The 16249-nt window shown below is 42.2% G+C and overlaps 1 protein-coding gene across 2 annotated transcripts in view; it reads left to right on the top strand.

The window, feature by feature from the left end:
* PCSK5 (proprotein convertase subtilisin/kexin type 5) overlaps window positions 1-16249 on the top strand; it is a 461635-nt gene that overhangs the window by 153708 nt on the left and 291678 nt on the right. For both annotated transcript variants that reach the window (XM_019517436.1, XM_019517437.1), the window contains exon 6: window positions 14291-14379. In XM_019517436.1, the coding sequence (XP_019372981.1) occupies window positions 14291-14379 (89 nt within the window). The remainder of the gene's footprint in view (window positions 1-14290; window positions 14380-16249) is intronic.

Genomic DNA, 16249 nt, shown 5'->3' with positions numbered 1-16249 from the left:
GGCTGGCTTGTACTCCCTACTTTTGTGAAAAGTAGGTACTACCTATTAACTCCCTCAGCTACTGTCTGCACTTGCAACTGCTGTATAACATCAAATAAAACACCTGGAAACATCAGATATGTAACACAGCATGGAAATAGTTAAGTTTCTCCATTTTATAGGCAGTACCTATTATAATTCTATCACAACTTAAAGAATTGAAATATTTAAGATCTCTTTTTGTTTTATACATCTAGAAGTATTTTCCAGATAAGCTTTAACCTCTTTGCTCTCTATCTCTAAAGTCAGAGAGTTGACTTTACTCTTTTCCCCCTCATTCTCTAGAAATTTTCAAGTGAAACAGCATGTCTTGAATCAATGTTGAGTGTCTGGAACCCACAGTTTGCCTTCTGAGACACAGACAAGAAGGCACTGAAGAATGTTTTAAATTGAATCTGCTCTTCTGATTTTTGTTTTCTCCTCTCTATTCTTTAAATTCTCTCTTCTTTACTGAAATTTGGAGAACAAAGGAATTATTTGCAACTTTTCCAGCATCTTCACTCATTTACTTGTCATGGAACTGCTCTTCATAACAGCAGGCTGGCTCTTCTCGTACAAAATCCATCCCAGGCACTTGAGAAGAATGAGTGACAAGATTTACCCTTTCTTCTTTTACAGGTGCCACTATCCAGCACAGAACTAAAAGTGCCATGCTATAGTGATACAAATCTGACATGTTGCAACTGCTTATTAGAGTCTAGACTGCTATTGTGAGAGGCTTCTAGGTTCACTCCATGAACACCCTCATAAGATTGTGATAAATCATTGGGCTCTTCTAAGAAAACGATTCCAAAGAAACATAGCTTCCCCACTTAGTGGTCAGTAAAGAAACAATAGCTGAAGTGGTAGAAATTGGACCTTGGCTTCCCTCTCTTTATCATTTTACTTTTAACGAAGGAAAACTATTCCATGTTGGAGAAAATATTAAAAAGCAAGATAAAACATTTGTTCAAGAAGTAGATGAACCTTAAAAAATGGACGCCAAATTGAAGAACACACATTGTTAAATAAGGCAGAAAAGACAGACCTTGCCAGAAGTGAAGTTTCCAAAATGCCTGCATGTCTCACTCCATAGAAAGACCTAATGATAGGAAACATGATGGGATTATTTTTGCTGCCTTATTGCCTCATGATTGACAGACTTGGATCTCTGGGCAATCTCCTTTTGATTTACCTAGATACTTCTTTGGCAGTCACTGCCTTCAGTTCTGAACATTTTATAGACATTAATTAATCTGCAGTTACAGCACCACAGGAGGTAGGGGGGTGTCACATATCCAAGTTTTATAGACAGAAAACTGAAGACACATTGACTTGCACAAGGTCCTAATGTAATTCTAGAGCAGAGCAGGAACCTGAACCTCAGTCTTCTAAGTCCCAAGTTAATGTTTTCATTGCAAGACTGCCCTTATATTAGGAGACTCTCTGCTATCTTTTGGCAGAGAAAATAGGGATCGAGCAAAGATAACACTCTGATAGCTTGGAGACTTTTTACCTCCATTTGGTTTTTATTTGAGAGCATGGAAGGCTAGAAAAGCAAAATGTCAATGGCTGAGAGATTCACTATGAAGCTGTAAGGACCTTTGAAATATTTGTGCTTATTTATCATTTCCTCACCACTAGGATTAGACAAAGTAGTCATAGCAAACAACATATTTTGACAAAGTTAGCTTTCTTCTCTTCTTTCTAGCTAATACCTAGTTAATGAGTATTAACTAGGTATTAATTTTCAAATATTGATTCATTATTTGAAATTATTTGACAAGTCCTTGGTACAAACCTAGCTCAACCTTAAGTATCAAATGTTTCCAAACCATTCACTGCAACTGTTGTTTTGAGTGATCACTATTCCCAAGTCATTACTTGAACTGAGTGATTGGCCACCTAATTCACCTTCTGCTTTTGGGGCTGGCTGACTAGATTACTTCCAGACTCTTAAAAAGCTTTCAAAATGGCTACATGATCTTTTTTGATGTGAGTATTCATGAAAATACATTGTAACATGAGTATTTGTAACACTTTTTCTGGCCAACATTAATTTTGTGCAAAAGTTTGATTTATTGAATGCATAGGAATAGTGAATAAAAATACTTTTAAATAATTCAGAAGTACATTTTTTTTGTTTTTTATTTTAATTGAACAAAAATACCATTCTGTAGCAGTTGCTTAGCTCTAAGATATCAATAGACTATTGAATAAAAATCACTATTGTTTTTTAGCTGTTATTCTGAATTCCAATTTTTCTGACCTTAAATGTAGTTTTTTATGGTATGGTGAATTCCATGGAGAGGGATTTTAACATTTTTGCCATTTTTAACATTTTTCTATAGATCACTTGTGTAGCTCTCATATATTGGTGGTGTGAACATTTCTTTCGTCAAAGATCTTTACAACATATTTATCTCTGTAAACCAAGCGATTAGTTCTGAATAGTTATCCAGAAGGCATTTCCAAATTTGACATGGCTGTGATATTAAGCCTTTTCCTATTTGAGGTATCACATTTGTAAAGCAAGAAGTAGTCATTTCAGTAAACCAGTTGACAGTAGATATCCCAAGGTAACCCAGAATCCAGTTAGCTGATTAGTATGTTTAAAACAAGAGACCTGTCCATGAGCAGTTCTGCTTGGCTCTCTTGCTTCTGTGTGTCCTAGTTTTTAAAAAATGTGTAACTATCTACAACCCAATGGTACTTTTAGAATTGGAAGTGGAAAGGGAAGGAAGAAAACAGACCTAAAAACAGAAACTAGTGTAAATGATCCCAGGAATGGGTCTCACAGCATGAGATCTCTGTAGTAAGTAGTCTGGTTAGTGATAAACCTTTTCTGGCCATATGGCTGAATGTCACGAGATAAACTTTGTCTGCACTTAATTTTCATACTCACAGATCAGCTTTTTTATAAACAGACTTTTCTAACCAGGGGAACCCTACCATCTCTCACTTCCCCTGTGCAAGATGAAGTTTCTTTTCTACCTGGGAGAAATTGTACAATCTTTGCAAAAACTCCCTATGCCTGAAGAAGGGTGACTGCACCCAAAAGCTTGCTAAGAACTTTCCCCCAACTACTCAGTTTGTCTAATAAAAGATATGACATCTATTCAAAGAAACTTGCCTGCCTGAAAAAGAGCATTTGGGCCTGAAAGCTTGCAAAAAAATGTTTTTGTAACTACTTAGTATTGTCTAATAAAAAATATTGTCTCTACCCCAAGAGTTTTGTCTGCCTATGAGAGAAACTTGTCACAGACAACACAGGTTGTCATAGAGTGAAAAGTGTAAACATAAAGTACTAGACAATTTCAGGTATGATATCTCTGGTAAGAATTATCAAAACCTTTTGATTCAGAAAACTTGATGGGGACTCTTGTGAGGGGCATGTGATCAGCACACAGATTGAAGGTGATAAAGATACAGTAATTAGTCATAACTGCTATGAGATATATTTTTTGGGAAACTGAGTATTAATCTTATTTAGGTAGTTTTAAGCAGTGGTGCTCAACCTTTTTGGCTGGTGGGAAGGATAGGCAGTGCCCAGGTTATCTGCAGGCCACCTCTGACTGGTGGTCCCAATCCAACATGGGGCAGTCACTGCAGGACCACATTGAGCGGAACGGAAGGGGCAGTGTGCATCCTGGCTTCAACCTAGCCCTGCAGGGGAAGGGGAGGGCTGTGGCCCAGCCCTGTGGGGAAAAAGTACATGGCCCAGCCCCACAGGGAGGGGGAAGGGGCATGGCCTGACCTTGTGAGGGAAAGGATGCATGGCCAAGTCCCAACCCAGCCCATGAGGGAGCATAGTGTAGCCCATGGGGGAAAAGGGGCTTGACCCAGTCCCTCATGAGGGGGAAAGGGGACTTGAGCAGGCCCCAACTGGGTGCTGCAGGGGAGAGGGTGCCTGGCTTAGCCCCATTCAGCCTGGTGGAGGAGAGGTGTGGAGGGTTATGACCCAGCTTCATCCAGCCGTGGGATGGGGGAAGGGTCATGAACTAGCCCCAACCTGCTGTGAGGGGCTTGGAGTTTGGGAATTTGGCAGCAGGGGACGGTAGCCATATTTATTGCCACAGCTCCTCTTCCACCAAATTTCCTAATCCGTGGGGTGCCATGGGGGCCAGATGCCTATGGCTCCATGGACTGGACTTGGCTCATGGGCCAGAGTTTGGGCACCCCTGGTTTAGAGGACACATAATAGAAAAGTTTTTAAAAGTAGGTTCAAAGAAGGCTTGTCTTCTAAACAATTCTGGAGATAATGTGTGTATCCTGAAAATACAACTTCCAGCTTACTCTCTTGGCTTTGGAATTGTAATTGGGTTAGCTCATTATACGAGTACAAGATTTGCCTAACTTTGATAATCACCTATGCCTATAAAATCATCATATTAACTGCTTCCTGTGCAACATATCAAATCATAACAGGATCAGATCAGCAAAATGTTGCCGCTAACTTAATTAAAGTAGAAAGAGACTTCAAAGAACAGTAATAATGTGTGTGGGTAAGAAGAGGGCAGAGAAGAAAGAACACTGTTATCCATTCTTATATATGAGTTAAGGATACAGAGGTGTTCCTCAGTGTAGAAGTATACATTAGCTTTCTGATCTTCCACTGATTTTACTCAGCATAGATGTGGCGATGCTCTCTATCCTGGTAACCAGTGAACTAACACAGAGAAATAATGCATAGCTGTGATAACTGAAGCTTAATTTCAAGTTCTCAAGGCAGTAAATCCAATTTTAATTAAGAACTTCCTGAGTGGGTTGTTGGGTTTTTTTTGACACATTTCTGCTTGTTATTAATGACAGCCGGAGAAACTTCTCTACGTGAAAAAAGAAAGCAGCAAATTAGCTGTTACTTTTAGGCTGTCTCCATTTTAGATTCAATATATAACGATGAAGTTGAAGAAAAATTCAACTGGACACAGATACCTGGCATGAAAAATCTAAGCCAAAACAGTTAGTTTGGCAAAAAAAAAAAAAAAATCCTATCAAGAAAACAGGATTCTTATAATGTACAGTGTTTAACAATTTTAACTCCAATTATAAGCTTATAGGAGAGATTATTTGAAAATATGACAGCTTCCTTCTTTTATACAGAATGCTGCTGAGCTTATATTAACTTTGAATACTTTCCCCAAGTTTTAGTTTCTCAAACCAAAAAAAAAAAAATGCTCTTTTTATTTTCAGGTAGCATACCCATATTGTAGATGGGAAAAACATATAATAAATAATAGGGCTTCAGTCCCTGATTCAATTTGGCAGAGATTCAGCCCGATTCGGTGGCTTAATCTCTGAATCAGAATCAAATCAGAGGACCCTTTAATCTCTCTGAATCTAATCAAAGAGATTCAGAAAGATTCAGCAATTCAGACGTAGACACAGCTTTAAATGTTTTTTCTACATGCCTCATGGTCGCAGGTGGCTCATGAATGCTGTGATGCTGGGGTGCATGGAGTGTCCCACAGAAACGTGGCAGCAGACCCAGAAGTGGACCAGAAGCACTTCCAGTCCACTTCTGGATCTGCTGGAGAGTGCACTGGGGTGCCTCCCCGCACCCTCCTGGCTCAGCAACTGGTACCTCTTGGGTCTGGGGGGGCACCTGGGGTCCCCCCGCAGCTGATTGCTGAGCTGGGGAGGCGGGGGGGGAGGGGGAGAGCCAGTGCACTCCCCAGTGAACCCAGAAGTGAACTGAAAGTACTTTCAGCCCACTTCCGGGTTCACCACTAAGCATGTGTGGGACCCCCCCCACACTTCTGTGGGACGTTCCATCTGCCCCAGCATCACAGCATTCATGAGCTGAGCCTGGTACCTCAAGGTATGTAGAAAACACATTTAAAGCTGTGTCTGTGTCTGAATTGCTGATTCTCTGAATCAGAACGGAATCTTCAGATTTGGATTTGGCCACATCGAATTGGGGACAGCGATCTGAATCAACAAATCAAATCACTGTCCCCATTTGAGGCTGAATCCAAATCAAATAGGGCCCATTTCACACACCCCTAATAAATAATAGTTCCTTCATTCTTTTATTCTACATTATCTTGCCATTAATGCAAAGGACAACTGCAAAGCCTTTTAGCTAAGCATCTCTTTATAGTGTAATTTGAACGGTTGGGAACTCATTTCTGTAAGTACATCAAGACCGGCCTCTGTAAGAAGTCAAGCTAAATTACTTCTGGGATTCTAGAAGCTTGCTAGTGTTATGGTGGGTGGTCTTGTGTAATACAAACAACTTATAAAAGGTTTGTTGCCATTTGCAGTATGCTTATTCACATAAATATTACACTAAATGTCAGCTTATTTGGTGCATTCACTGTAGATAGTTACTATTGTAACGTACTGCCTCCATTCAGTATATGTAATTTTAAATTTTCATAAATTCGATCAAGTAAAATTGTTTTTACAGTTTTTTAAAACAAGTATAGCCACATTTCAGGGATCAGTTTCATTATTTAAGTTGTCTAGCCAAAGCTGGAATGCATGCATTGTTGAATTAGGGGTCTCTTTCTATATGTAGTCATCTAATTCAGAGTCTGTTGCTAAATTCCGATTATTCAAACACTTTCTGGAACTCTGTAGAAAAAGGATGATTAGAAGGAATATTGATTCTTTAGAAAGTCTGTCCTTTCAAAACAATAATTAAAATAAAATGAGTCAATAAAATGTAATATATGAAAAGGAGAAAAATAGCTTAAAATAATATGATTAATTCATACGCTGAAGAGCTGATTGTTAAGAATACATGTTTGTACATCTAGAAATGAGTGAAACAACTTTAAATAATGTAAATTTCCCTTATACAGTTGTACCATAATTATCATTTATGTTGGCAAAACATTATTGGGTCTAAAATAAACATCTGCCTACAATATAAATGTTTATGTCTGTTAGATTTCAAATAAAGATTTAAAAATAAAGCTTTTGAAAAATATGAATCTTCTAATAGGTGAAAATTACTGAAGCATTCAGCAGAGTAAGTTTAGTTCATATGATCCAGGACTATCCAAGAGCTGTAATACTTTTGGGAGTAAGTATAGTTCATCAAAACTGTTCATATGACAATTTTATTCAGCAAACGTATGTAGTTTAACCCTTTGCCCAAAGTACTGAACACTTGCAATAACTCTTGACTACTGGAAGTAGAGAATGTGCAGCAAGTTCAGAAGCATAGATTTCAAACAGATAGCGGGAAACCCAGAAAAACTTGCAAGCTATGTAGGAACTATATTGGACTTCACAAACTTTGTGCTAATGGATCTGTTCCTTCTTAGGAAATCTACTTTCTCCACATTTCTCTCCAGTTTCCTGTCTTCCTTTCTGTACTGGAATCCTTTTATGGCCTTTTCACTTCTCCTATGCTGCTCCTTCCAAACATTCTCCTCTTTCTCCCTATTAAAGCCTCTCTGCACCTGGGCCAGGAACAAAGCTGGTAATAATGGGCTGATACAATGGATACATCAAGGTGATGTGATTAGGTAAATTAAATTTACATTGTTAAGATTATAGCCATCTGTGCTTCAGTGTTTGAATGACCAAACATTGAAATATCTAAATGACACCTAACCAAGCCTCATCAAAATGAGAAAAACAATGTAAAGTTTTAGAATCAAGTTTGTAAGTAGTTCTAAAGATACATGTATTTCCTACAAGTTGAAATACCACACTTGCTTGCCCTGTAATTAGATTCTATATATGGAAAATTTGTAAGTTTGTTATAATTTTTCAGGTATAGAATCTAATTTTTGGAGGTTTGCCTTGATTTTGTGCCTTTTCCATTGTTACAGCAGGAAAAATAAATCTGGGGCATCAGGCGGCCTCTTTGCCCTCTTCTTTACCCTTCATTCCCTCCCCCACCTCTTACTATGAAACCCTGCCCTTGCTGAGCACATGGAAGTGAGGGGAAAATCTGAAAACAATTATTCATGAATTGATACATTTTACTTTTTTAAAAACTGATGCAAGTTTTAGCACAGGTATTCCAGAAACATACTTTTAAGCAGCACTGTACTACCTGCTTATATAGAATACAAACTATGCATGATATTAGTCCAAGGCCCAAAGGCTCATAATTTAACATATTGTTCATTAGGCTGGGCTCCAGCAGAGTTAACACCTTCTCAATGCATGGTGGCCCCAGAGCTCAGCACTGCTCAGTATGTGTGTTTACTCCAGATAACCCCCTGCCAAAGGATTCGTGTGCTAATCAGCCCCCAACTTATGACTAGAATGAGTCTTGGGATCCTCCAAAAAATTATATGCAGATGAGGTGTAGTGCAACCTGGTCCAATTCTATCTCATGGAGAGTGGGACCACACTCTCCAATATGTGATAGGCTGAAAGAGGGGGTGACAGAGGGATTCTGGGTAAACTTTTTGGATCCCCATTTGACAATGTTTGCTAGACATTTAAAGCTGGTGAAGAAACAGGAATCATTGGAAAGGAGAAATAAAGGCTCAGCTGAGCTGTGAGAGTGAAGAGAAAGTGGAAATGCATGCAATTTAGTGGCTCACTGTGACTTGAAAAAGGGTTGATGCTGCAGGGATGGAGCACAATGAGCCTATTCAGATGAGCTTCATTAATATAGCTTTGTGATAGGTTCCTATCTGTACATTGGCCCATAATGGGCCGTGTGTTTTATAGCCAGGGTCAGTGTTGGCTGTATTTAATCAACTTCATATTTGGTTTCCTGTACTGAGCACATGCTGCTTTGGCAGCAGTTTAATGATAGATAGCATATTTAATGTGATTGTCTTGCATGTGGTTGTAAAACAAGGAATATTTTTTTCCCCATGCTGATTGGGGTAAAAAACCTAATCTTATATTCAGGTAAATACACCCCCAGAAGGATATCCAGAGGATTTTCAAAGATATACAGAAATAAAACAGTGTTGGGAAAATATTTGAAAAGAGAAAAACAGCAAACATTTAAAGCTCTTTGTTTCTGTAACTCCTTTCATGTATCACTCAAGACTTTCCAAAATAATTATACCTCAGAATGAGATGTGGAATGTGAAATGTAAGGTAGATTTGCTTGATTCAAGTGAAGTTCAAAATTAGACTAGTAATGAGGAATGAGCTTCAAAATTAGGCATAGAGGGATGCTATGATCTGGCTGATTTATGAACAAATTAATAAAGAGGAGACTTGTTGAGAAGCACATCATTCTGATACCTTAATCCAGCATTCTGATTAATCAGCATTTATCTTATTAAGTTGGTCTCTTGCTTAACAATGAAGCTTTTTTCAGCCAAATATAGTTTGTCATTTGACTGACAAGTTAAAAGATGTCCTCTGAAATTCTTAATTTGTAACTTATTATGAATTTTTTTTGTCCACTTCTAGTTTTCTTCCCTAGTCTTATCTTTTTTTTATTTTGCTCTTTTGTTTACATGTGTATACTAATTATATTTTAATTACTTCTATCTTACAATACTTCCTTAAAAGTTCTAGGCTATTCCACTTGATTGCTGGAGGTTTTTCAGATGTTTTAAAATTCTCCAATGATTTTGTACATCAAACTGGTTCATACTGGGCATATCTACACATTTATTAATGAGCAGTAGTTACTGCACATTTAGTTTGCTACTTGCTTTATGAAGTACTAACTAAATGCTCAGTAAGTACAGTTACTGCACAGTAGTGCCAGCACATTTTTTTTCTGACACTTACTGTGCACTTGCCTAATAACACTGCACAATAGTGCATTAGCATGGTATTTGACTGGCATGCTACTGTGCAGTGTTATTAGGTTACTGTGCAGTAAATGTCTCATGTAGAAATGTCCACTGAAATTTTTGTGATACTTTTTACTTTTATATAAATTATGGGAAAGCATATTAAAGAACGAATTCTCAAATGTGAAAATAAAAGTAGTCAAATAGATTGATGCTAAAATATAGACTTGAAAATGATATCACATGCTCTGAGTTTTGTCTTAGGTTTTAGATATTCATAAATTTGCATAATCACAGTAACAAAAAGCTACCAGTAGGCCTGGATTTTCACAGTGATACCACTGAAATGTGCATGTTTTTGACACTGTTACTATCTCATACCTGTCTACTCATTCTGTCTTTCTTGACCAAGCAGATTAGTTGCTTTGTCTCAGTTCCGCTCAGCTAAATGTCGCAAAGGAATAAATCTTGAGTAAGAAAAGCATCTTCAAACATGCTTTAGTTCTTACTGCCCCATAAATCAGGACTGAATCTAGTGAAGTCAAATTGGTTACTTCAGTCTGAAAAACAGGAACTATGGCCATTGTCTGTAGCATCACATCATTCTTGATCCCAAGAATCAATTCTTCACCTAAATGCCCTGTGTCTTCAGATCTAATAGTACCTATATAATATGGCCTGTGTACATAAGCACCTAAGCTCATCCCTCCCACTGTCCAATTTTTTCGTGACTTTTAAAGCTTCCAAGCCCCAGGTTTCTGTATAACTCCATGGGGTGTGTCCACACATGCAAGCATGTGCGCTTGCAGCAGCTCAAATAGAAGCGGTGAAAATTTGAGCCCGGGCTTTTTGCCTCAGTGCACGTGCTTGGGCATGCACTTTGTTGTGGAGCGACTTGTGCCACTTGGGGCAAAATAATGCTGCCTGCCTCCTTGTGGATCTGCAGCCAGGCGGAGCTAGAGCCTGGGGCCAGCACCTGTGCTGTAGAGGGCTACTTGCTCTCAGGAGCTTCTGGGGCCCAGCCAATTGGTACCTGTGGACACTACCCCTTGTGCCAGCTGGACTCTGCACCCTTTACCCATTACAGCAGTCTGGCAGTGGAGACTGCTGCCTGGTTGTGACCTGCTGCACACCTGCCAGACCCAGATGGGGACTGCACAGCCAGTCGAGGCATCTGCCTCTCTGGCCCAGCTGCCAGTGGGCTGTGGCTGCAGAATTGGCCTCTGTGGGGCACTACCGCCATGTGTGCCCCCTGCCTGGCCATCTGAGCAGCTATCGCCCAGAAGACATTCTGGGTGTAGTGGCCTGCTTTGAACTATCAAAGCATGTCCTCCTGGCCAAATGGGGCCAGGAGGTCAGCTACTGCCAGCTGGGTCCAAGGTGCCAGCTCTGAGCAGGCACGGTCCTGCCACTGGCCTCCCTAGCAGGAATTCTGGTGTTCCCTATTGGAAACTGAAAAATCCTTGATAAAAAAAGTCCCCAGACCACTCTGTAAAATACCCCCAAATCCATGTTCCTCCACAATTAAAACAAAAGACCACTATAAAGAGAGAGAGAAAGTGAGACAGAGACAGTGATCAGTTGGGCAATGTTTTATTGATATATCTACAATGTTAAAGCAATGTGGAAGCCTACCGGTGTCTCTTATCATAATAATAAAGTGAACTCTAAATACATGTTTCATGAATTCATGAATACATTAATATATAATTTGCTGCCCTCCCACAGGGGCTACGGCCCCCACACAGGGGTTATGGCCCCCCACTAGGGGATTCAGCCCCTACACAAGGGCTACAGCCCCCCAGTAGGGTTTATGGCCCCCACACAAGGGCTGTGGCCCCACAACAGGGGCCGACTGTGCCCTGGCCCACTTTTTTAAACTCCACATTTTTTAGACCCCTGGATAGGGGTCTAATTTTCTCCCCGTGCTGCAAGTTTGCAGTGCAGGGAACATTTTTTCATTCCCATACATGCCTCTTACCCTGTCTCAAAGGGGTTTGACATGGGACAAGAGGCACGTGTGTGCTCATCTGGATGTGCCCAGGTTATCAACAAGCCAACTCTTAATCTCATCTGAAATCCTGTTTTCTCTCTTATCTCTCTCTCTCTCTCTCTGTGCATCTGTTCCATTTTTTGGCTCTTTGAGACTCTAGCCATGTCCACACGTGCAGGCACATTGGTTTTTGGCACCACAAACCTCTTTGTGGCACCACAAACCACATATTAAACCATGTGTAGCACTGAAAATTTCCAGCACAGGGGTAAAATTTGCTACCAGGTTTTCCTGGTAGCAAAAAACACCTCCGAAAAAACGTGACACAAAGTACACAAAAATAGCATGTGTCAAGACATCAGGACAAACATGGATATGGGGGAGCAGGCAACCCAGGGGTGCCTGCTCCCCCATCTCCATGTGCTGTGGAGCCCCCGGACAGTCCCCTGCTTGCTGTGACACAGGATGCCTCAGTGTGGGGCTGCCTACCGGCTAGCCATGTGCTGGAGCACCCTGTGCTCCAGCCCCACCACCTCCCCCTTCCCACCCACAGCACATGGAGCCTGGCCAAAAACTGAAACTGGCCATGGGGAGTTTGACCACAGTGGGACAATTGTCTTACAACAAAGGGCACATGCAGGGGAATGTACTGCAGCACAAAGTAATAGCACTAATTGGTGCAACTGCTGTTTGTGCTATTGCAAGCAAATGCTGCTACTCATCTGGACATGGCCTCTGATTGTTTTATTTAACTCTGCAGAGGATTAAGATAAAGTTTATGTATGAAAGCAACCTTATGAAATGAAGCAACATTAAAATATATTACATATAAAAGTCACCATTCAGTGACCTCAAGGTTAGGGACAGACATTCAAAAAGCCTGAGCCTGGATTTTTCAATCTTTGCATGTTAGTCTAACCTTGCTAGGCTAAATCAGTTTGTAACTGCCCAGAGATCCCAAACATGCAGGCACATACCTGCAGTGGCTCAGGCTAGAAGCTGGGGGCACTAGAGCAGCCCTCCCTTCCTTCCAGAGTGCTGATCTGAGAGGAGCATGGCCAGGCCTTGTCAGGTCTCTGATTAGTGAGATCTGCTTGCACCATCCCAGGCTTTTCCCCACTCGTTGCTCAAGAGCAGGAGTGTTGCCAGACCCCATCCCCCTGCTAGCACTCTGAGGTAAGTGGGGGTGTGCAGTGCATGCACCTATTGATGATACAGAGCTTTTCAATCTCCCTCCCTGCTCTTTTATATGGTCTGCAGCAAACTGACAGGCAAACCAGCTGGGGAGGGGGGGCTCAAACCAGTGTTTATCACCCCATCAGCAAAATAATAGCCTCTCTGCATTACTTCAACTCTTCTTAAACAGCTCACCAGCTGACCTCTTGATTAGCTCCAAAAAGCCCTAAGCTGTCACTGTTCTGCCTGCCTGTCTCAGTGATATTGGAGACATGAACACACAGACACCACTCAGCATTAACTGGCATACCACATGCCTAGTGTCCATGGGGCTGGGGCTGGGGCTGGGGCTGGGGCTGTGCTGTGGGAGATGGGCAGGAGTGGGGTGGATCCCTGCTTGAGCAGTGAGCAAGGTGAGGGGTAGGGCAGGGATCATACCCTGATCTGCCTGCAGTCTTTTCAGCCAGGGAGCAGAGGAGAGGGGCCAGCCCTGCTATGGAGCAGAGAGCCCTGCCCAGCCCAAAGAGCATGCTGGGATGCTGGGGGAGTCTGGTTTATCTTAAACCAGCAAGGGTTCAGGGACTGACATTGCATAAACCCATTTGACCCCAGTCAGTTAAGTCTGATGCTACATTCAACCAGGTTTATCTCAAACTGGTTTCAGCTATTTTCAGACTGGTTTATGTGCACTGAATATCTGTTCTGTTACAGGTTTAAATCAGTTTCTTATCACTTAAGCTTCTTTATGTGTTATGTCTGTCCCTAGCCCAAGAGTAGACTTTAGCAGGTACTGTAGGACCGTGATTCAGACACAGCCTTCCTGATTTATTGTTTGCTAAAAAGTTGCAATGGAAGCAATGGGGAGAGGAGAGTCCTAGTTGTATTGTATGCTTACCAGTTCTTTCAGGAGAATGAAGTACAAAATCCTGTTCTTATCTGGGTCTTGCACCAAATGGAAAAAAGCTGGTCAAATCAGATTTGTCCAAGTTCTGTTTATAGACCTGGTAGCCTCCTTTTTGACATGTATACTGTACCGACATGATACCTGACACTATGGATTATGCATTAGTTGAATATGTCTTTGTAACATGCTGTGTGGATTGCATATTGCTAAAAAAATTTGCACTGAGAAGTTTAAAAAGATAGCCATGATATGATTATCAAATAGACCTTAGTGGAAAAGATGGAATTTATTCATAAACTGCTGTGACAGAGCAAATAGTCTAAGAAATGATTAAACATATATGTGATAGTTTTGTGTCTAACATGAGCTATGGGGAGGGATCATCTAGTACTATCTTGCATAGGCATCCAGATACATTTTAAACATTCAAGGATGAGCAAGATCAAAAACTCTGAACACTCCCAATCTGCATTTTGGTCGATAATTTTACTTACTTAAAAAAATTCTGTCTGCCTGCAGGCATGGAACCCGTTGCGCCGGAGAAGTGGCAGCCACTGCAAACAACTCACACTGCATAGTAGGAATTGCCTATACTGCCAAGATTGGAGGTATGTGAAACAGTTTGATACCATTAAAATAATAACTCACGTGAACCTTTCTGAACAAATAGTCAAAATTTGTTTGCAAGACAATCTTAACTAAGTCGTCAAAGAAATGTCTGTGATACAGAGGTAGTCAAATGCAGTTACTGAAGCAAAGACTTGTTGTGATGTTTCATCAGTGCTCTTTAGAACACCACAAAGACACAGAAAATTTTCTTAAAACACAGAACCTAGATTGAGAACATCTGAGTTACATTCTCAACTCTCCTTCTTACCTTCTCTGTAAACCATTTGCCCAATTGATACTGGGAAAATAATTATCGTCCTCACAGGAGTCTGTGCATTTGTGTGTAAAGATGAGTTCATTAATGCCTGCACAGTGGCTTGATATTCTTAGATAAAATAGACTACATTAAAGAGCATTTTACATGTGCTGTGGGACACAGTGTTGGTTGCTTTAATTAGTAAGCCACACTAATTCAAAGCACCTGAACGTCACGTGTATCAGCGTTGCCGTGCATCCCTGCACTGAAAAAATGGCAGTGGGGCGCTTTGAACTAAATCTCATCAAACATGTTTTATTTCGAAGCGCACTACCATAATTTCGTCAGCATGGATATTTCATAGATTTCATGGACATTAGGGCTGGAAGGAACCTTGGAAGATCATCGAGTCCAGCCCCCTGCCCAAGGGGCAGGAAGTCAGCTGGGGTCATAGGATCCCAGCAAGATAAGCATCCACATTTCTCTTAAAGGCATTCAGTGTAGGTGCATGAACCACCTCCAGTGGCAGGCTATTCCAGACCTTGGGGGCTTAGACAGTAAAGAAGTTCTTACTTATGTCTGTCACAAGGCACCTACGTGACCTTGTGCCTAGAAAAGGGTAAAGAACAGCTGCCAATCACCAGGGCAGCTCAGCTGCTGGTTGCTGGAGCAACCAGGTGGGTCAGGTGACCAGAAGGGGGCAGGGCTGGACCCTTATAAACAGCCAGGCCGGAGCCTGGCTAGCAGTTCCCTTCTGGCAGCCTGAGGGGTAAGAGCTCTGCAGGAGAGCTAAGCCAAGCAGGGCAGCCTGAGCACCGAGAGGGCTGCCTTATGGTGAGGGTGGAGAGAAGCCTGACCAGGAGGCTTTGGCCAGAGAGCCAGGAGGGCCTGGACTTTATGCGATAGCCAGTAGGATGATTGTTATGCTATAGCCAGTAGGCTGATTGTTTTGTTACAGCCGGTTGGCTTATGGTTCAGTTATGTACATCACCGGAGGACCAGGTGAGGCTGTACGGGTGTGAGGAGGCCTCACAGGAGATCCCCAGTAGTCCGGGGGTTTCCTGGGTGCCCTGTTTGGGCACTGAGCAGTGCCGAGAAGGCGCGGTGGCTTGGCACCGGTGTGGTGTGGTGTGTGGGATTGAGACCCCAGCCCGGTAGGGCGGTACTCGGCCCAGTGAAGGCATAGGACCCCGAGAAGGGTCAGGGGGCCAGGCACGGCTGCAAGCCACCTGAGCCCCGGCGCCGGTGAAGGCCCGAGACCAGGGCTGGCGCGCAGGCTCAGTGAGAGCCACGGGCACCAGGGGCGTGGGACAGGCTTGGTGAGAGCCAGGGGCGTGGGACAGGCTCGGTGAGAGCCAGGGGTGCGGGACAGGCTCGGTGAGAGCCACGGGCGCCAGGGGTGCGGGACAGAGCCCACAGCAGGGCAATAGCGCCAGGGGCGCAGGAAGCGCGGATAACACCCATAGAAGGGCAAGTACACCCTGGAGCCCCGAGAAGGGCAGGGGCCAGCGTTGGAGCCGAAGTAGGGTGGGCGCCGGTGAAGGCCCGAGACAGGGCTGGCGCCATTAATTGTCTGAAGGAGGGTGATTGCGTGGGTACAAGCCCGGAGAGGA

Source organism: Gavialis gangeticus, unplaced genomic scaffold (genome assembly GCF_001723915.1).
Source record: "Gavialis gangeticus isolate Ggan-Ray unplaced genomic scaffold, GavGan_comp1, whole genome shotgun sequence".
Taxonomy (NCBI): domain Eukaryota; kingdom Metazoa; phylum Chordata; order Crocodylia; family Gavialidae; genus Gavialis; species Gavialis gangeticus.
The sequence above is the reverse complement of the archived record's forward strand: the minus strand, read 5'-3'. Positions and strand labels throughout refer to the sequence as shown.